This window comes from Berghia stephanieae, chromosome 1, assembly GCF_034508935.2.
Source record: "Berghia stephanieae isolate SIO BIC M18660-M18661 chromosome 1, UCSD_Bste_1.3, whole genome shotgun sequence".
NCBI lineage: Eukaryota > Metazoa > Mollusca > Gastropoda > Nudibranchia > Aeolidiidae > Berghia > Berghia stephanieae.
In genome coordinates, this window is record NC_088360.1 from 75,442,530 (window position 1) to 75,465,029 (window position 22,500).

General features: G+C 35.1%; 1 protein-coding gene across 1 annotated transcript in view; it reads left to right on the forward strand.

The window, feature by feature from the left end:
* Positions 1-22,500, forward strand: part of LOC144957165 (polypeptide N-acetylgalactosaminyltransferase-like) — a 56,438-nt gene that overhangs the window by 25,713 nt on the left and 8,225 nt on the right. The window contains exons 2-11 of the mRNA XM_078888191.1: positions 7,549-7,701; positions 8,318-8,574; positions 11,509-11,607; positions 12,656-12,723; positions 13,205-13,270; positions 14,216-14,337; positions 15,439-15,526; positions 16,707-16,794; positions 17,416-17,519; positions 18,044-18,170. Of these exons, the coding sequence (XP_078744317.1) occupies positions 7,549-7,701; positions 8,318-8,574; positions 11,509-11,607; positions 12,656-12,723; positions 13,205-13,270; positions 14,216-14,337; positions 15,439-15,526; positions 16,707-16,794; positions 17,416-17,519; positions 18,044-18,170 (1,172 nt within the window). The remainder of the gene's footprint in view (positions 1-7,548; positions 7,702-8,317; positions 8,575-11,508; positions 11,608-12,655; positions 12,724-13,204; positions 13,271-14,215; positions 14,338-15,438; positions 15,527-16,706; positions 16,795-17,415; positions 17,520-18,043; positions 18,171-22,500) is intronic.

Here is a 22,500-nt window from a genome sequence, read left to right on the forward strand (position 1 = left end):
ATGATGTTGTTTGTTTCAAATGAAGTATTATATTATATTATTCTTACTTGATAATCGAGTTATTATTAAATTTTCATTGACTTCAAATAAAAGATACTTTTTTTCAGGAAATGATATTTTAGGTGGATAAATAAAATATTTTCGAATGGTACAGTTTGGGGATTTTTATTTCATTGATTTTAATAAATGAAGACGACCCAAGTAAATAACATTGTAAGTCTTCATTTGCTCTTTTATTTTTTCTACCGCCAAAAGATTTTCACAATAAACCGCTTATTGTTAATATTCCATTTCAATAAGAACTTTCAGACTTTAAAAAAAATCTTATTTTGTGGAAAATAATTTGTGATTAGGCTATTCCGCCCTATCCCATTAAAATGGCGATCTGCCCATATGAATCCAAACTGCTGCGATTCTATCGTTTTATCAGAAAAGTGCTCAAATTGAGAAAACATTCTCCGTTACAAAATAGATCAAATTTATGTCGTATAGTTCGTGAAAACCTCTATCTGCAACGATCCTGACTATTCAGATATACATCTATGAAGAAAAAATAGAATAGACTTTGTCTTCTTTTTTTTATGACTTATGAATGAATTATCGGGTTTTGTTGGGTTTTTAAATTTTTTTTTGTTTTAATTTTTTTGGGTTTTTTAAAATGTTTTTGTAGATGAAAGTCTCAATTATAAAAAAACTCATTACAAATTTGTCCTTGTATCCTTATCGGCCACAAACCGCAGTGGTTTTAGTTGAAATGACTCCAATCTCGCTAATAATATATATAAACCGACGTCTCATACATAAGATATTGACATGTTAACAAGTGTACACTATCTCTCACAAGTAACATATCACAAATAACCCCCCCCCCCTCTCTCTCTCTCTCTCTCTCTCTTTCTATATATATATATATATATATATATATATATATATATATATATATATATATATATATATATATATATATATATATATATATTTGACAAATTGGATTTTTTGTAACACTAAGATTCCAAAAGTGCTGGACCAATCGTAACCGAATTTTGCATGGTGTTTACAATTGGCATCAAGATAGTTTGCGTTTATTATGAAAGTGATTAGACATCGTGATGATTTTATCTAAAAATCAAATTTGTTTCGTCAAATCCCTTTGAAAACAGACGCCATCATTATTATCACATGGCTTGTGTGTCAACCGTCCAATTAGTGAGTATGACAATGAGGTGGGAGTAATTGCATTAAATCGATAATATTTAGTGGTTCCTCTCAATATTTTGAATGCATTCAATTTCTTAAAATTTATATAAACCATTTTCCGCTCTTAACATTGAGAAAGAATTCTACGATAAGTGAGCGAAATATCTAAGATATTATAATAAGCTCCGTGGAGTTCTCTTACAAAGTCGAAAAAGGTATTGTCTATTAAGACAATAGAAATTGAGTTCGCATTTTATTCGATACTCAGATTATATATTTTGAGTTGATCGACTTTGACTTAGGGTTGTATAATGTATATATATATATATATATATATATATATATATATATATATTATATATATATATATATAAATACACACACACACACACACACACACAACAAGCAAACAAGCAAAGATATAACACTAAAAATGAAGACATGAACTATCAAGTATACGGATCCCCATTTCCTTTGTCCATGGGATATATACCCAGATTATCGTATAACATACACCACCATCAATCACAAACAGTGATCAATATAAACACTGGATACTTGAGTGCCAGCTTAATGCTTGATGTGTGAAATCAATCGTTTGGACCATTTTCTTTTTTTATACGGTTGTTAATTACATTTAGCAAGAACATGTTACCATTAACTTAAATGTTAAAAAAAAAAAGTGGGAGATATCATCCATCACTTCGTCGAAGCAGCGTCCGTCTTATGTTCCTCCTGCTAAGCGACCAGTCCTGTAAAATGACTTCACCGTTGACTCAAATTGATTTGTTGGACTGTTCTTTTCCGCACATATTTGACTTTTCAAGGATATGCCCCCGTCCAGAAGTCCGAGGATCGATTAATAGAGCACTCAACTAATACTCAAGTGGACCTTTTTTAAAAATATTATTTTATTTTGATTATTATTGTTTTATTATTTATTATTATTATTATTATTATTATTATTATTATTATTATTATTATTATTATTATTATTGGGGAGGGGGGGGGGGCGTCTGTAATGAGTCCTTTATCCAAATTACAGAGATTAGGTAGCTGGGTCTGTTAGATCTGATGAAAAATACTTTGCGATAGACTAACGTCCTATGAACAGAGAATATGTAATTGCTTATGTCCTTTTAACGCGACAGAAAAAAAACAACTTTGATAAACGCTACTGGTTGCCTTTATCCAAATGCCTATTAATTAATTTATTTTCCATTTGTTTCGCTTCATGACCAGATAGTTTAAGTAGACTGCTCATGTTGTTGTTTTTTATTTGTGTGTGTTTTAACTTCTTTATTATGGTGGGAATAGTTATTATAACAACAACGAAATATCTATTCAAAAACACCATGATGTAGAGAAATGGGAAAGAGCCGGGCAGGGGGTGTTTGCTGTAAAAGCTCGAGCTCGTTGAGTAGAAAGAGTTGTTGAATTAAATTCGCGTTAAGAAAACCGTCTGCCTGAAAGCACACTTTCCGCGCCTCTCTACGGACTTGCGATTAGCCGGAGTCAAGTAAATTAATCTTAAAAGGCAATTACAGTAATTGGCAAGCGCGAAGTTGGCATCATAATCAAATGGTTTAATCCATTTTATAATGTCACACATTGCTGTAGGCCCATTATAATTGTTAATAATAATAATGGCGGTGGTTGTAGTGTAGTAGTTATGGTTATATTTGGGGATCCCAATTGCTCCGTTGGTAGAGCACTCGCTTCACAATCAAAGGGACCGAGATCGATCCCGGGTGCAGTCGATGTTTTTTTCTTCATCCCTCCTGTCTACCCAGCAGTGATTGTGTAGCTGGGTCTGTTAGATATGGTGGAACGTACTTTGCGATAGACTTGCGTCCTCTCCAGAGGGTAGCAAGCAATTGCTATTGTCCGTTTCATGCTATAGCTGCCGGGATAAATTCCGGCTCCATGGGACTACTTTCTTCAATAAGATCATCATCATCGTTATCGTCATCATCATTATCATTATCGTTAAATTATGAAATGCCGATGAAATGACTAAGGCGATGGTGATGATGCTGAGGTCGCTGATTTCCGTATCTATTCCAACCATAGAATTAAACGAATGAGAATACGTACGAAGCCTAAAAAGTGTCCACCAATGAAAGCATTCAGCGCCATTTTGTTGTTGGCTGAGAATGTAGTAATTACCACTCATTCGGTATCTATGTCAACATAACGACACAAGAAAAACAACAAACAATATCAAAATCCACAATAAAATGTTTCAGAACTGTTGCGTATATTTATGGCACAACGAAGCTGTCAAAAAATGAAGTTAGAGAATGTGTGTAATCATGTATTATAATAACCTGTAATGTGTTTTCCAACCACCACATCATCTACTACTACAACCACCACCACAATATCATCACTAACACTACTACTACAACCACCAGCCCCACATCATTATCACTACCACTACTACTACACCACCACCAGCACATCATCATCACTACCACTACTACAATCACCACAACCACATCGTCATCACTACCACTACTACTGCAACCACCACCACCATATCATCATCATTACCACTACTACCACAACCACCACCACCACTACTACTACAACCACCACCACATCACTACCTCAACACTACTACAACCACCACCACAATAGCATCACTACCACTACTACTACAACCACCACAACCACATCGTCATCACGACCACTACTACTACAACCACCACCATATCATTACCATTACCACTACTACTACAACCACCACTACCACCATATCATTACCATTACCACTACTACTACAACCACCACAACCACATCGTCATCACTACCACTACTACTGCAACCACCACTACCACCATATCATCACCATTGCAACTACTACTACAACCACCACAACCACATCATCATCACTACCACTACTACTACAACCACCACCACATCATCATCACTATCACTACTACTACAACTACAACCACCACCACATTATCATCACTACCACTACTACTACTGCAACCACCACCACCATATCATCATCATTGAAATTTTTTTTTTTATAATTGAGCTTTATATAGTGCAATATCTACTAAATGTGCTCAAAGCGCTTTACAAGGGGTGCCTGGTCGACATTTAACATGTAGGACGGGACATGACGCCTGTTAGGCGATATTACAATTTTTCGGACAAAGACAACTCTGTTAACGGCCAGGTACTCATTTTACACCTGAGTACGGTGAGAGAATGAGTAAAGAGCCTTTTCCAAGGACTCAACTATGCGCCGAGCGCGAGGCTCGAACCCAGGACCTTCCGATCCGGAAGCGAGTGTCATACTACTAGACCACATAGCCGCATCATTACCACTACTACTACAAACACCACCACCACATCATCATCACGACCACTACTACTACAACCACCACCACCACCATATCATTACCATTACCACTACTACTACAATCACCACCACATCATCATCACTACCATTACTACTACAACTACAATCATCACCACCACCACATCATCATCACTATTACTACTACAACTACAACCACCACCAACACCACATCACCTCACTAACACTCAGTACTACAATCACTACCATTAGGTTTTGGAGCTTTACTTCATTTGAAATAAGGAAACTTCGGAATTGTATTTGGCATTGTGTTTATATATCATAATATAATTCTAATCAGTTATCTATTTAGAACTAGATACTATACAATATGTATGCCAAATACCACCCCAATTCCCCTTTCTTGTGTGCGGGAATTCCTCTTTCGGCATTGAAATTGAGTGTGAGAGAGTCATCACTACACACATAAACAACAGAAACAATTTAAAAACAAGACTATGACACGCAACCACTCACACACGAGGCTATACTATTTATCCTTTTCTCTATATAGAATAGGACAAGACAAACAATAGCTTGACTCTCGCTACACTTCGCATTGATGTTTGTCGTCTCACGAGTTCAACTCTCGGTCGACCTGTCAATATTCCTTTTTGCCTCGGACGTAATCATTAATAGAATGTTATGTGGTTTTGACCGTGAAGAAAACCTTAAGAAGTCACATTTATATCATTTTAGAGAGATCGTTTTGAATAATTTTGAGTTAAACGAGCGAGCAGCAACTTGTTTTCATGAACGGCCGATCAGCGCTTGTTTACTATAGTAACGCGATTCCCAGCCACCATCAAAATGGCGGATATTTTTCTCATCGAGGCCGCTGGTTGGTTAGCCAATAAGAGCACCGTACGGTTTCCATTGGGTAAATTCCTTGATTCCAACTATACATTTAGTTGAAAAGAAAATAAGAATGTAGGAGATAACAATCGACGACTGGGGACGTGGATGGGGGTGTGAATGAGATAACAATTGATGGGCTGGGGGAAGGGGAGGGGGATTTTTTTTTTTAAATCACGTTTTGTTGAGATTTGACACTCACTCAAAGCTCATTCATAAATAATGACTCAAAAACGTGTTTCATCGACACCGCTATTGTCATCCCAGACCATTATTTTACTTTTTGTGTTTCGCTGTATATTTTTTTTTAATGGGACGGAATCATACTATGCCATTAGACTCCCGCTTTTTTTTTTTCAGGATAACAATAAAAAGAAATATGATAAAACGGTTTTAAATGGAATGATTTGCCCATAGTGTATTGCAGCTGTGCCGAGCGTTTTAGACTATAGATAGTTCGAAGATGACGTCATTCAGGTCTTTGTTATTGTTTTTTGCCATCCGCGTTTATGAGTAATGCTCACTGAATTGTATTAACCCGACTATAAACGTTCATGGATACACACAGTTTTGTGTGTTGGTCCGTTATACTTCCGAATGGCAATGTTATGAGCTTCTTAGCCAAGCGCATACTATCTATAGGTCTTTGTCTATGTTGTTATATTTTTAATTGTAGTTGTAACCGTGAATTCTGATACAAATGAAAGTGTTTTTTTTTTAATTTTAAATTTTTAAATTGTAGTTGTATTGTAACCGTGAATTTTGAGACAAATGACAGTGGTTTTTAATGTTTAATTTTTTTTTTTAATTTTAAATTGTGTCTAGCAAATGGTAGTGTTTTTTGTTTTGTTTTGTTTTTGTTTTATTTTTTTAATTATAGATGTAACCGCGGATTTTGAGACAAATGATAGTGGGTTTTTATTTTTTATTTTTGTTTTCTTTATTCCCCCCCCCCCCCCTCCCTTTTAAAAAAATGTAATATTAAAGGTAGTCTGGCACTTGGGGGGTTTTAATAGTCGTTTTCTAAAATAGAAAAGTTTTCTACATTCCTTCCTTTAATATTTACAATTGTGTATAGCGCTTTTATAAAACCATGTTCGGTACGTTTCACGATGCTTCATAATCTATTCCCAAGGAAGCCAAATAGAAGTAAAACAGTATTTCATAAATCACTACATATTGCATGTTTGTCATCCTTTATAAATTAATGCAATGTATAAAAATTGTTGTTTAATCGGGATAAAATATTGGTTCCTTTCACCTGGATAGCAGAGTGGTTTTAAGTTGACTTAGCTACCCAGTCACTGCAAAACGGACAATTAAGATAGTATCGGAGTCCAAGGCTTAAAAACAAGTAGAGCATTTATATAGCGCAATTTCCACTTGACATGCCCAAAGCGCTTTACAGGGGGTCTCCAGCTAACAGCAACACTTAACATTAGGACGAGACATGATGCTTGTTAGGCGATTTTACAAATTTTTTTTCCGACAGAGACAACGCTGTCATTGGCCATGTGCTCATTTTACGATGAGAGAATGTGAGTAAAGAGCTTTTTCCAAGGGTCTCAACTATGCGCCGCTCAGAGCGGGTCTCGAATGCTGGACCTTCCGATTCGAAGGCAAGAATCTAGACCACACGCCGCGTTAATTAAGAAGCTCTCATTCGATTTGATTTATCGTTAGGGCCCAAGAGCCTCCTGTATTTTTGGTAATAAGTATGATGATTTGGCTATTTGTTTGACTTGCCTACCATAATGATAACATTAATGTGGCTTTAAGAGCGCGTGTGGGTTGACAGCGTGATTGGTGATTGTAATAATGACGTTTTAGTAATGCTATTCATGGGCGTGGTCTATGCTGTCCGATGATAGTATATCATCATCATCGTCGTCATCACCATCATCATCACATTGTCATGTCACTATCAACCCTGTGCCCTCTACGAGTATATTAGACGATTTGTAAGATGATGGGATATTTTGTTAGAAATCTATGGTCATTTGGCTAAGTGAGACCTTTCGGTTAAAACAGATTTAAACAAGATATGGTATCAAGGTAGTCAAACAATACCGCGCATATAGTTATATATAGTTTTAATCCCTTTTCTCGTTATTGTTCAGGATGACAACGATGTCCAAGACAAGCTGGATGGATTCTCTGGACACCGCAAGGAACGCAAGGAGGTCCACGGGGAACAGTTCGAACATTATGGAAATGCGCCAAAGAGAGATATCAGCATGGAGCAAATATTTTTGGTCACCGAAAAACCTAAAGTAAGTTAATGGGAACGTCACGTTTAAAAATAACATCCGATGTTTGTTGCACGGCTGTGCGCTAATAAAAGGATAGAAGCGATGGTAATTGAGCGCTTCTACGGAATAATTGTTAAATTATGCACAAAATTTAGTGCCTAGATGTTTGAGTAGAATAAAAATAGGTGTCAACGGCGTTGACACCTATCTAGGTCTATATTCATTCTACTCGTCATTGATATGTTCTTTTTCCGACATTCAATTTAAGTCACCATTTTAAAAAAAATAATAAAAAATACGGATAGGTAATGTCAGTTTGAAATTTTTTATTTCCAAGGGTTAATATCGTTGATTTCGTTCCTCACTTACTGATATCAATCAGACTAGAAACGTTTACGGTTATACATAGTTTTATGTGCTGGTCCGTTTTATCCGAAGATGTGGTGCTGGTTGTTGTTTTTGTTGTTGTTGTTGTTGTTGTTGTTGTTGATGATGATTATAATTATTATTATTATCATCATCATCATCATCATCATCATCATCATCATCATCATCATCATCATCATCATTATTATTATTATTATTATTATTATTATTATTATTATTATTATTATTTTTATCATTATTATTACTACAGGTTATTGTCGGTTCAAGGATAAAACCACATCCACGTGCTCTAGTGGTCAATAGCGAGAAGGAGGAGGAAGAAAAAGTTCTGGAAGGAGACGAGGACGAGAGTGATGACGTTCCCTGGCAGGACTTTGATGAGGAAGGCTACATTGCCAAATCCCGCCTCAAACCGGGTATGGACGCATACCAACGGAACAAGTTTAACCAACAGGCCAGTGACAACATCAAACCCAACAGGGATGTACCTGACACCAGGCACTCTGAGTAAGTGCTTGGTTGCTTTTTATTTCTTTTATTTTTTATTATTATTTTTTTTCACACGTGCTGTCAAAGCATTTTAAAAGCTAGACAAATATGACTAGCTTCGTCTTTTTTTTTGTTTTTCGTTTTTTTTTTTCGTTTTTTTTTTTTCTCTCTCTCTTTTTCCATCCCTTTCCTTTTCCTCATTCTCCACTTACTTTTCTGTAACTTATCTTTTTCTATCTCCTTTTCTCTCTCTCTCTCTCTCTCTCTCCCCCCCCCCCTTCCCCCTTTCATTCCCATCTTTTCCGCCCTCTTAAGCGATATCTTCATTACATTTCCATTATTATGATCATTAAATATTATTTAATGATTCACGAATAAAGCTTAAATGTTGTACTAACTTGGTCTTTTCCTATCTCACATTTCTCACCTTCCCTAATCCCTTCAAATAATTACAATAAATAAGTTTCCATAGCGATCATTAAAAAGCGATTTGTTATTATTATTATTTTTTAATTTGAAAATTACATTCAGTTTATTACATGCTTTGAATAGCCTGGCCAATGATTATATGTTATTAGATTATTTATTTAAGTGATTGATGCTAATCATAATCAAATTGTTTAGCTTTTAAATACAAGACTTCAAGAAATCAAATAAAGAGGAAAGTTGAAAAGATTTTTAAAAAAAGACAAGTCTTTCAGACGTTTAATATTTCACATTTCAAAATATACCAGGCTTGATTTTGTCACAGATGCTTTTTAAATACCAGATTTAAGCATTATGGTTCGTTTTTCTCCAGATCAGTATTTTTGTATATCATTCATTTTTAAACATTAACATTTTTTAAAATTTTCTTTCTTCCCCCACCCCCTCTCTCTCTCTCTCTCTCTCTCTCTCTCTCTCTCTCTCTCTCTCTCTCTCTCTCTCTCTCTCTCTCTCTCTCCTTATGGTTGTAATGATGAAATTCGACTTTCTTTGTGTTTATTCAATTTTCATAGTTAATGCTTTTATTTAAAACGTCAGAGACTTGGCTGAGCAAATAGATACAAACCGATCGTCACGAATAATGACAATAGGCTTTTAACGAAATCGGGTCGAACGCCGAACCCGAACGCCGAACCCGAACGGATATAGCCTTCTCACGTGACCATGAACGAGATCTGGATAGTGAAGACTCTCAAGCGGTATGCAGCATCGGATCTAAGGTCACGTGATAGAGGATAGCTTGGGTTGCTGTTGGCTTGTGTTAGGGAGGGGCAAGGTCAGTGTCATTCAATAGTATATAATTGTGCATGTGGCGCTCTATACAGAGAGAAAATTATAAATTGATTACGGGGGAAGGTGGGGGGAGGGGTGGGGGGGTGGGTTGACCCACAAACGATCGAGGTGTTGGGCTTCGGGTAGACCATGATACGAAATCAAAGAGAAAAGGCCGCTGGTACTTGGATGGTGGAAATGGTTGGGGGGGGGGGGGGGGGGGGGGGGAGTGACAATCAGCATGGGATGTATATATTAACATTAATAATATAGGCAATAGATGACCAGGGATGTGTATTGTTTGTGTATTGTTTGTATATGTTTGTGTGTGTGTGTGTGTGTGTGCGCGCGCGCGCGCGTGTGTGTGTGTGTGAAAGGGATTACACAAAAACACCTTTCTCTGTAGCTTCCAAATGATTACGTATACGATAAATTTGAAACCCACATTGTTTGAATCAGCTCACTAATTAATTCCTGAGCCTTGAGATGGTGACGCAACTATTACATACAAGACCTTGCAGTCGAGACGGCAGGGCTTTTGGGTTACACAACCACTATTTACCCATCGGTCAGCGGTACTCTTTGATGTATACAACACTCACCGCCTTTACGCAAAGCCGCCTGCCCATAAATCAAGAGATGGTCTCCTAACTGTTCACAAGCGAACTGTCAAACGAGCAATCGATGATTGGATAAGAATCTCAAGATCTCATATAATAAGGTAAGTTTTGGAGAGGTGATATCCCCCCACCCGTCATCGGACAGAACTTTCATTGCGTTATATCATATGAGCTCCGCCTCCTCTTTCTATTCGGGAGTGACGAGATTAGACGAGAGGACGCGAGAAAAAAAATGGTCACGTGTTGGGCAAGTCGTTCGTTAGGCGAGCTTCGGTGTCTAACTATAACTCCGTAATGTCTATAAATTGGTTTTTGGCTTTTTCCTTTCACTGTATGAAGTCATTGACGACCAAAAAAAGAATTAAAAGGAATGTTGTATTGTTCCTATGGACAATCTGTCATTCCTGACAGCGCCATGAATAACTCTAAAACGTTAGTGCACACTCCTAGTCCAAAGGTAATAAACAAAAATGAATATAGACTAAAAATAATTTAAAAAAAAAATAAAAAAAATAAAATACCAGGGACTGCCGTTTATCTGGGGGTTTTTTTTTTCAAAGTAATGTATTTATGTTTTTATTGTTTTTGTTTCTGACTGTAGAAGGGTTTTGATCCCGAAACGGTCTATTCATTTGTTCTATTTTGAAGCTGTTATATTCTTTTATTTTGTTTATTGCTTTTTACCGTCCATAGCTTCTAGCAGCTTAGTCATTCTTCCATCCCGTGCTTTTCTATCCAATCCTCGAACTGATCGCTACACTTGTGAAATGATTACAACTGTCACAATTTTATTCACAAATGGGTTGGTTGACTCATAGATTTATATTAAAAGAAGATGGTGAGCGAAAGAAGTCTTGTACACAAAATTGAAACTTTTGAAATCTCCTTTAGAAAATTACACGTGGTGGTAATGAAATGCATAGATGATTTGATAATTACAGCTCCATTACAAAATGATACCAGTGGAGATATGTGTCGCGCTCTTGTATGCGTCATAAACATTATAAATTATAATTATACCAAAATAGACAAGTCCGTGCGTAATCTTTTATCTAAATCAATTGATTAACCCCAGGTGCCAAGCTATTGCCTGGCCACAGGATTTGCCAGATACCTCTGTCATCATCACATTCCACAACGAGGCTCGATCTGCTTTGCTTAGGACGATTATCAGGTAATCCTATGTATTTGTTTGTTTATTTATTTATTTTTTAAAAATATATTTATTTATTTATTTTATCTATTTATTCATGGAATATAATATAAAGCTATTTTAAAAGTAGTCTCTTTACTTGTTTTAAATGGCTCGGTATCAATATATTACTGATAGATTCAGATCAACGTGGATTAAGATGATAAAAAAACTCGTAAACCTGAGATTTCAAAGAGGTCTAGTTTTAATTTTAATTTTTTTTTCTTTTTTTTTTTTTTTGTCTTTTTTTCTTTTCGACAAGGTATGATGAAATCTATTTGGCTATAAATTCTTGCGGTACTTCTGTTATTATATCTTTTGCTTTGGAGGCAACTGCGCCTTTTGTTATGAAGAATGTTATTTTCTTCTCATAGAAGTTCTGATTTCTACGAGAGTTCCTATATAGTGTAGCTGCCAATGCATATTTCCGCCATGTAGACTTTTGCCAATTTTAGCATTAAAATCACTCGCTGAACAAATTATTTTATTACCGAGTTTAGATACGGAATTTTGATTGCGGTCCGAAAATCTTCATGCATTCTACAATAATTTTACTCCAGCAACATATTTGTACAACAACAACAACAAAAAAAAAAAAAGCAAACAACACCAACAAAAAATCCCCCCCCCCCCCCCCAAAAAAAAAAAAAAAAAAAACCAAACAAGAACACACACTTTTGTGTTGCTATAAAGTATCGATTTTATTATTATTATTATTATTATTATTATTATTATTATTATTATTATTTATTATTATTATATTACGATTATTATTATCATCATCATCATTGTTATTGTTTTTATTGATACGTAACAATATAATTTTTAAACCTTGTATCCCCAAATTCTCTCGCTCTCTCTCTCTCTCTCTCTCTCTCTCTCTCTCTCTCTCTCTCTCTCTCTCTCTCTCTCTCTCACACACACACACACACACACACACACACACACACACACACACACACACAGAGAGATTCCTTCTTCCGCGGCCCCCTCATCACCACTATTTTTTTTATTCCTTTGACACTATCAGCGTTTTCCGAAAAAGCCCAGCATCTCTGATCAGGGAAATCATCCTAGTGGACGATTTCAGTGATGATCGTAAGTTTTTCTTAACTGTTTATTTTAAAGATTCGCCATGTCTTTCCCATCTCTTTCTGCTTCCCTTCTTTTTGTTTGTTTGAATGAATAAGTTTGAAAAAGTTACTTCTTTTCAACTTAATAAGTTGCATGCATATGGAATGATGAAGGTGATAAGGAGGAGGGGGAGGAGGAGGAGGAGGAGGAAAAGAGGGATGATGATGAGGAGGAGGAGGAGGAGGAGAGGGATGTTGCTGTTGATAATGATGATGATGATGATGATGATGATGATGATGATGATGAATGTTTGGTGTTAGTGGTTGCGGCAGTCTTACTCATGAAGAGGAGGAGGAGATGATATTATAAATGTTCAAAATAATCATAATCAATCACCTGAAATATATCCATATCTGCAGAATACCCTTCTGGAATCAAATAAAAATGTTGTAGATTCAAAAGTTTTAATGATATTATTTTATTTATTTACTATTGTCACATTTAGCTTCTGACGGAGAAGAGCTAAAGAAGCTTAAAAAGGTCAAGGTCTTACGGAATGAAAAACGACAAGGTAAACAAAACCAATTGAAATTTAAGTTTTGACTGTTTATTTTAGAAATCTTTTTTTTTTTTTAAATTGAGATGACAATAATGTTAAATAGTCATTCAGAGCCCCAAAACATATTGTATTTGAACGAGCATTTGAACAACGTGCACATTTATGCAGGTCTGGCATCTGAACCAAGTTATGGGCCTAGTTGAACATTGTTGTATTGGACAATATTTTGCTTCATTATTTTTTAGATTACCGTTTCAACAATGGACCCATAACGATGTGCACTTATATTTGCAGATCTGATAACCCACTTTCTTATGGGCTTATTGTTGTATTGGAAATATCAAAAAATGACGCAAAATATTGTCCGTTACAACAATGTTAAACTAGGCCCATAAGTGGGTTCGGATGTCAGACCTGAATATATGTACACATCGGCCCATTTGGAATTGGGTTATTAGACTTGAAAGTAAGTGTACTTCGCATTCGAAGATAATAAAAAACATATTTAGTAAAATCAATTTTTTTTACAATTAGTTATTTTTGTAAATCAACTGGATTTAACTTGGACATTATTATTATTATTATTATTATTATTATTATTATTATTATTATTATTATTATTATTATTATTATTATTATTATTATTATTATTATTATTATTATTATGTAGTCCACAATAGGAAAAATAATTCGGAAGGAAAATGATTGAAAGGAATAAAATAAAATACCTGGGTGTACCTTAGTTTTAGTAAGATCATCAACATTTATGACTTTGTCATTGATAACATTAAAACTATGCTCGAACTATGAAACGTGTAATAGATTTTGTGGTATATATGCTGGGGAAGCATTGAATAGCTGAAATAGCAGCAGCTGAAGCATTTTTGTTGTTGTTGCTAATATAAGTTTAAATGATCTTACTAGTTCTTCATCATTGCTTTTATTTTTCATTTTCAGGTTTGATCCGTTCTAGGGTAAGGGGTGCTGATGCAGCCCATGGGAAAGTTTTGACATTCTTGGATAGTCACTGTGAGTGTAATGACAATTGGCTGGAACCGCTACTGGAGAGGATTTATAAGGTTGGTTTTATCTTAAAATAGTTTTTAACTTTCTTCTTTTCTTCTTCTTCTTCTTTTTTTTTTTTTCTTTTCTTCTTCTTCTTCTTCTTTTCTTCCTTCTCTTCTTCTTCTTCTTCTTCTTCTTCTTCTTCTTCTTTTCTTCTTCTTCTTCTTCTTCTTCTTCCTTCTTCTTCTCTCTTCTTCTTTCTTCTTCTTCTTCTTCTTTCTTCTTTCTTCTTTCTTTCTTCTTCTTCTCTTCTTCTCTTCTTCTTCTTTTTTCTTTTCTTCTTCTTCTTCTTCTTCTTCTTCTTCTTCTTTCTTCTTCTTCTTCTTCTTCTTCTTCTTCTTCTTCTTCTTCTTCTTCTTCTTCTTCTTCTTCTTCTTCTTCTTCTTCTTCTTCTTCTTCTTCTTCTTCTTCTTCTTCTTCTTCTTCATCATCGTCGTCATCACCATTGCCACTGCCATTGTCAATATCAGTATGTAAATAAATGCATTCTTGCTTTTATCCCATATTTCATCTTTTTGAAAGTTGCAAAATATTATATACATTGCAACAAAGCTTAGTTCGCCTGTCATTGTGACATTTTCACAGCATTAAACCCAGGTTTGCTTATCAAAGGGTTCGGTTCTAACAGTTAGCTTGCATTACATCTTTTATATTTTGGGACAGAGGAACCTGAAATCCTATAGCTAACCCAGCAAAAAAAAAAAAAGGCCTTCAATAAATTAAAAAATATATGTATGTTGTAGCATGAAAAAGAGAAGTAAAAACAGAACAAACAAAAAAAAAACCCCAAACAAATTAAAAACAAAAATTCAGTTTTTGTGTTAATTCACTTTTTACCTCGTCATACAAAGAAGGTGCTATAAAACTGACCTTCAAATTGCTTGTTTATAATCTGTTTGCTTATTATTGATTTATATTTCTTTTTTGGTAATTGTTTTTCTTTCGGTTTTCTTAAGAGTTTTTTTGGTTTCATTTTGCTTTTCATCGCAGCAGTTTGGGTTTGCAGCTTTGCGACTACAATCTAATCACTTTACTTTCATATAATATTAAGTTATAATATTTATCACTGGCAAAATTACGAGCCTTTGTGCTGCTCTGTTGTTTCAACTTTTCAGGACAGGAGGAATGTTGTAAGCCCAATTATTGATGTCATTAGTATGGACAATTTTGATTACATCGGTGCATCTGCTGATCTCAAAGGAGGTGAGACCTGATAAATTAATCCAAATGGAGTTACATTCCTTGAACAAAAATGAGAATATAATACATATTCAACTAAAAACACAATACTTAACACGGAGCATTTAAGCTCAAAACCAACAATTAAAATAATGATACTATCTTTTTAGCACTGCAGCTCTAGATGCATGCATGCAAGTTGCATACCATACCATTCTTTTATGCAGTCAGAAGCTTTCTCATGACAAAAACAAACCTGCCTGATTGAAAATTTAAAATTTCGTAATTTTTGTAAAGATAAAATTTGTGTCGCTATAGTTAATCTTAAAAGTCAACAATTTACCATCACAAGGATTAATTAAAACTTCAAAATCCTAAAAATAATGTAGGCTGGCATCAACTTTCATTTTCACTCACTCACTCACTCTATCCCATGACCGGTTGGTCGTCGGGGGGACTCTAGGGATGCAGACTTCACGATTTGACGCCACTCATCACGGTCATGGGTCTTCCTCATTAGATTGTTCCACGTCAATCCTGTCCAATCTTTAATGTTATCCTGCCACACTTTCCTCTGTCTTCCTCTTTTTCGTTTCAGCAGCCTTCAACTGTGCCCTGCAATATTGTCTTAATAATCAATAATCTTTAATGACAGAGATGCTCATAAAGTTCTGAAATTGGAGACGCACTTTCGTAATACTACAATTTTTTTGTAATGCTAGGCAGACCTGCAATAGTGATGCTTCAATGAAATGATTTTTTTCTCTCGCTATTCTGTCTATGTTTTAAATAATGATTCAATCATCCAAGAATTATATATAATTAACTATAAAATTTTAGAACGAAATGTGTTATATCTTTTATTTTCTGCCATGCTGATTCTCGACTTGTAAATAACCATGGATGTGGATTGTAATTAAGGAATAAGAGAGAATAATGAGGGGGGGGGGGGAATAAAAGTTCAGTGCTAAATTCAAGGAAAACAGCCAAAGCAATCGAAGTCATTATAAGTAGACCCTATTATATATTATTTATTTGATTTGGTTTTGGTTTTTGGATTTTCTTTTTCTTTAAAGACAGTTTCACAACCAAGTAATCTTATGTATGCTCCCCTCCATCCTCTTTCTGGTTTCCTTTTACAATGCAAGAAAAATTTGATTTGAATGATTTTTTGCATAGTTTTTATACCTTTTATACTTGGCAGGTTTTGAATGGAATTTAGTATTCAAATGGGACTACATGACTGCTGAGGAACGAAACAAGCGAAAGAAGGATCCAATATCACCCATCAGGTTTATTTCAAAACATTTATAACTTTTAAAAAGAAAGGAATTCCCGAATATATGTATACATTGTCGCCATAGATTCTCAACTTTGTGTTTATACATTTTTATGCATGCCACGTATGTAAACGAATTTCCATTATTTTGGATGAATAAAGTATATATTATTATTATTATTATTATTATTATTATTATTATTATTATTATTATTATTATTATTATTATTATTATTATTATAAATACTCTGCGCTTGCCTCGGAAATAAAACGAACCACACACAACACAAAATACAGTTTAGTGAGAATTACTCGTAAACATGGATGGCAAAAAACAAGAACAAAGACCTGAGTGATGTCAACTTTGCTCTATCTATATTTAATTATTTTTTTCTAATCAATAAGAAGTCATATAGATTTTCAAAAGAGTGCTACTTTTGTGGATTTCAAGTGATTTATAAATGTATTCTTCTTCTTCTTCTTCTTCTTGGTCATCGCCATCGACGTCTTCTAATCATAAAAATAATGTTGTAGAGATTTACATGCTATATTGTAAATAAATCTATTAATATATATTACTTGTAGACATGAATTAAATATGAACATTTTAATTTATCAACATTAATCAATCCAGGACTCCAATGATAGCCGGTGGCCTGTTTTCAATAGAGAAGTCTTGGTTTGAAGAACTGGGAAAATATGATCTAAAGATGGACGTATGGGGTGGAGAGAATTTAGGTATGTAACAATACAGCAATTCAAACATGTTATGAAGTTAAGACAGAATGGTGTGTTTTGGTCAAGATTGGTTGCTGTTAAGTAAAGTCCAAATCATATGAGTCCAAATGTTACTTTTTATAGTTAGTAATTGAGTTATTGGTATGGTGTGAAAGAATAGACGATTCTCAAAATTTTTCTGTTTATTTCATGAAAAAATGGTAAACATTGGCATTTGACAGTAGACAAACTTTTAAAAAAAATGGTTTTGAGAAAAAAGGCTTCAAATTTTACTTAACTTTTCAGGACAAGTCACAATATTGAAGATGGGGCAATTTGTTAATTGGAATCACTGTAGCTGTCAGTATTACTCTCAGAATTTTTGTGATTTTTTATGGGTTTTTCGGGGGGGGGGGGGGGGGGGGGGGGGGGGTTTGTACAGCAATCTTGAATCAGCAATTTAATTGGCTAGCATAATTCTATAGATAAACTGGAAACCTATTTTCACTAAAGAGCACATTTCCTTGTCAATATGATTATTCCAGAAATTTCCTTTAGAGTATGGCAGTGCCATGGTGCCTTAGAAATCATTCCTTGCAGTCGAGTTGGTCATGTCTTCCGTAAACAACATCCTTACACTTTCCCTGGAGGCAGTGGACAGGTCTTTGCCAGGTGAGCTTTGAGAAGTGTTTGTTATAAGTTGTTATATATGATGAAATATTCAATCGGTCCACAGTTATTCATAACAGGGAAAAGAATGAAATATGATATAATATTCGACGGTCAACGGTTATTCTTAAAAAGGAATAGAATGAAATATGGTATAATATTCAATTGGTTTACAGTTATTCTTAAATAGGAAAAGAAGGCATTGATTAACAATCAAAGCATGAATAGAGGTTTTTAAAAAATGATTTGAAAAGGATTTCTTTATAAAAAAACAAAAAACTATTGACATTGGCTCACTCCGTCCATCTTTTCTACAGACCCATACATATTACACCCCTATCTTTTTGTTGTCTATCACTTCCTTTGTGACATAAGAATGCATTTAAAGCTCATAAATGCATGATGATGAGCCATCAAACCTGCTAAATGTCTGCGCAAAAAGTGATGACCTAATTACACAACTAGAGAGAGATAGAGACAGATGGGACAAAGTTTGCAATCACAATACACAAAATTTAAAAGCTCCGCCCACATAACGATCGATAGGGAAAGATAAAAGACAAACCAAGTGGATCTAGTTACATAAATAGTTGACATTTTTAGTTCAATTATATTATTTTGCCTTCATTCTTCTTAATTTTGACGAAATTCCTTGGCTTGGCTTGGGAGGGCTGTAATAATAAGATTAAACAGGGATGCCACTTTTCCGGTTTTAGCCGGAAATCCGGTTTTTTTACCACCAGCCTGTTTTAATCCGGAACCTCCGGTTTTTGTCCGTCGTCACTATTCAAAAAAAAAAAAAAAAAAAAAATTTTTTAAAGAAGAAGAAAAAAATCGCGATCGAGATTTGAGCCGGAACTTTTTCGCCGAGTGAATAATTTGGGCTGTCACCGCTGGTCGAATTTTTGGGCACCTAAATGGTAGTTTATCTACGCCAATCCCCATCACAATTCCTCCTTTTTTTAAAAAAAAATTTATAAATAAACAGTGATTTTGAGAATTTCTCAGAAATTTTCCGCTGAATTTGCTGTGTCAAACATTTCCCTCAAAACCACAAAATCACCATTATGTCTTATGTCATATTTTGACACCTGTGCATTAGTCTCGTGAAATTTAGTGACGGTCCCGTTTTTATGACGTCGGGCCAGACTATATGGCACCAGATGTCACAATTGCCACAGACGACAGTGGTGTTCGTTGATGGTTGAAGGGGAAGGGGAGGGACAAATCTCTCTCTCTCTCTCTCTCTCTCTCTCTCTCTCTCTCTCTCTCTCTCTCTCTCTCTCTCTCTCTTTTCTCTCTCTCTCTTTCTCTCACACTTTTCCTCTTTCCCTTTGCCTTTCTTTCCATTTCTCTTTTCTTCTTCTTTTTTTTTTTTTTTTGATATAGAATTCCTAAGATCAATTCATAAATTATTCTGGTAGAGAAGTCTCCTCTCTCTCTCTCTCTCTCTCTCTCTCTCTCTCTCTCTCTCTCTCTCTCTCTCTCTCTCTCTCTCTCTCTCTCCTCACTCTCTCTCCTCTCTCTCTCTCCTCTCTCTCTCTCTACCACTACTACAACCACCACCACACCATCATCCCTAGCACCACTACTACTACAAATAACACCACAGCATCCCTACCACCACTACTACTACAACTACCACTACATCATCATTCCTACCACAGCTACTACACCCACCACCACACAATCATCCCTACAACCAGTACTACTATAGTCACTACCACATCATCCCTAACACCACAACTACTACAACCACCACCACATCATCATCCCTACTACAACCACCAAATGTAATTATACTTTCAACTTTTGAAATTCTCCGAGTCGTGTCAGAAATTGCTGCAAGACAAATTTTGGATTACATCTCAGTGAATTTGAGTGAAGTTTAAATTTATAGGTTATGGTTGCATGGGTGGGTCATGAACTTCACAATGAAAAATTTTCTCCTTTTATGTGACCAGTCATTCTCACCCCTGATAGCTATTGATATTGATTTGTCTATATTTTGTTTTCAGCACCTATTTTATCAATTTGAAAACTGTTAACTCTCCTTTCTTTTGTGTGTTATTTGCTCTCAATTGCAATAATAAGTACTGAAACAATATTCCAAATTTGATATTTTACAAAGCCCTTGACGTTGATTTGTATCTCGTCCGCGCAAATTTTCAGGCTTTTTTTAATATGCCTGGTGGCATCCCTGGATTAAATCACGTTTATTGTGTTATAAACTCTCGTTTTAATTTAACTCTTTAAGATTCAACCCGACAAAAACCGACAACGACATAATATTCATGGGCGGGGTAGTCAAGACTGGCCTCAGTAAGTAAAATCCAATCGTTGTGAAGGAAATGACAGGCCCTGTCACTGCCGCAGGGTGTTTTCAGCTTTGATTTTTATAAATTTGCCGACAGAAAAGAAAATACGTTTCAGAAATTGCGATTTAAATCCTATTTTAGTTGCGGGTGAAAATCATTGACATTGCACTTTGTTTGGTAAAAATCGGTAAAAAATTACGGCTTGGTGATTAAAAATGACTTTGAAGACAATTATTGTAAACTTTTAAAAATATTATGAATAATTTATAACTCCCATATTTGTGGGTCGATTTTGTCATTCGAGGTATCTATTTTATTGTAATAAAGAGATAGGAACTTCCGAGTTATTTTTTCTGATGAGAAATTATTACTTTGTAATTTTAGCACCAAGAAAAATAGTCGGTAAATAAATTTGTTACACCTCTTTGATAGACCGCCGGGGTCCGTTCGTGTAGAATTGTGAATCGAGCGTCTCAAAGTCTTCAACCAATCACAGGCTATCTATCCAGCTGGCCGAAACAAAGACGCTTCTCCCCGTCGATGTATTCCGCTATTGTTATGCAAGGAATATAACACCTTATGGAGTAGGCCTAAAAGCTAAAATCTAAAAGTAAAAAAATATAATTCTGAGGTATTTGAAAGTCACATTACTGAAATCAGCTTGAAAAAAAGAAGTACATTGGTCTTTGTTTCATAAAAATCGGTTGAAAACCAACTGTTTTACGAATAAATTTGATTTTAAAAATTGCTTTTGTTTATTTTAGCTTTTTTTAGCAACTTTTTTATTTATCGGCCGATTTTCTTGATTTTTATATCATTCTTTATATCTCAAAGAGACGAAATCAGTGATATACTTTGTTTGTTTCAAATGTAACTAGAACATAATTTGGCTTTTTTACCTATCGACCATGCCTGGATAATTTATTCAACAACGTGGCGATGTGACGCAACTATTCCATGGCCGTCTTCCACTGCATCGACGATGATTCAATTCATTGTTGACGGCTGTTGACACGTGAGCTGCCAGAACGACCAATCGTTGAAGGGTCAAGATGCTCAGTAGCCAATCGTTCTTCGGTCAAAAAACTTAAGAACTCACGAGAACAAAAGTTTGAAATTTGGTGATGGACGGACCTATGAAATCGTTTCTGGGCGGAGTTTAGCCATGAGTGACCGTAGAAAACGAAAAGGCGACTACAGATATCAAAGAGTAGGCTTATATCATCAAAGGATGTCTACATGATTGACATGGCCATATAGGGAACTCATTATCTACTCCCCCAAAAAGAATCTGAACACGAGAGGGTTAAGATTTTCACTCGACAAACTTGTGACAATTTTAGATTAAAACTATAAATCATAGCAACGATAAATTTATGACAATTTTATTTGTTTATGTTATCTCATTATTATATTCGAATTAATGAATGTGAAATCAGTTCATACTTATTGAATGAATAGATTTTAGCTTACAATCAGCAAGGGCCTCTGTTTTTTCTTTAACATTAATTGGATTCAGTAGTCTGATGTCACGCTGTCCGGCAATGGCGGCCATCTTGGTTCTAAACAAAGAAAATCATTACTTTTTATTCTTCAAGCTGGCTAGAACTTTTCATATGTCTTGTGATCAGAATGTGTAAAAGTCAAAACATGATCAAATTTGTTGGTTTTTTTTCCTCTGGATATGCTTTTATGCTCGCCGGAGAAATATTTCATACGGGCGTCCGCCATTGTTCCGATAGTTTAGAGCCAGTGTTACTAAGTTACCATGCATCATTAGGAAGGAAGTGGCGTTACGACTATTGAATCTTATTAATAATCTAAAATAATTCTTCTTTAACTCCTAATCATTCAATACATGTTCTATTGGCTTTCATTAGCAATTATTAACAAGTATTAAAAAGTGGAGTCAGATGAGGAATTGCCTCCTTTTAAAGAATTATATTTCCAAAAGTCAAATGTACTGGCAATGAGAGACTTGATATGTGATGGAACAAATAGGTGCAGTTTTGTAC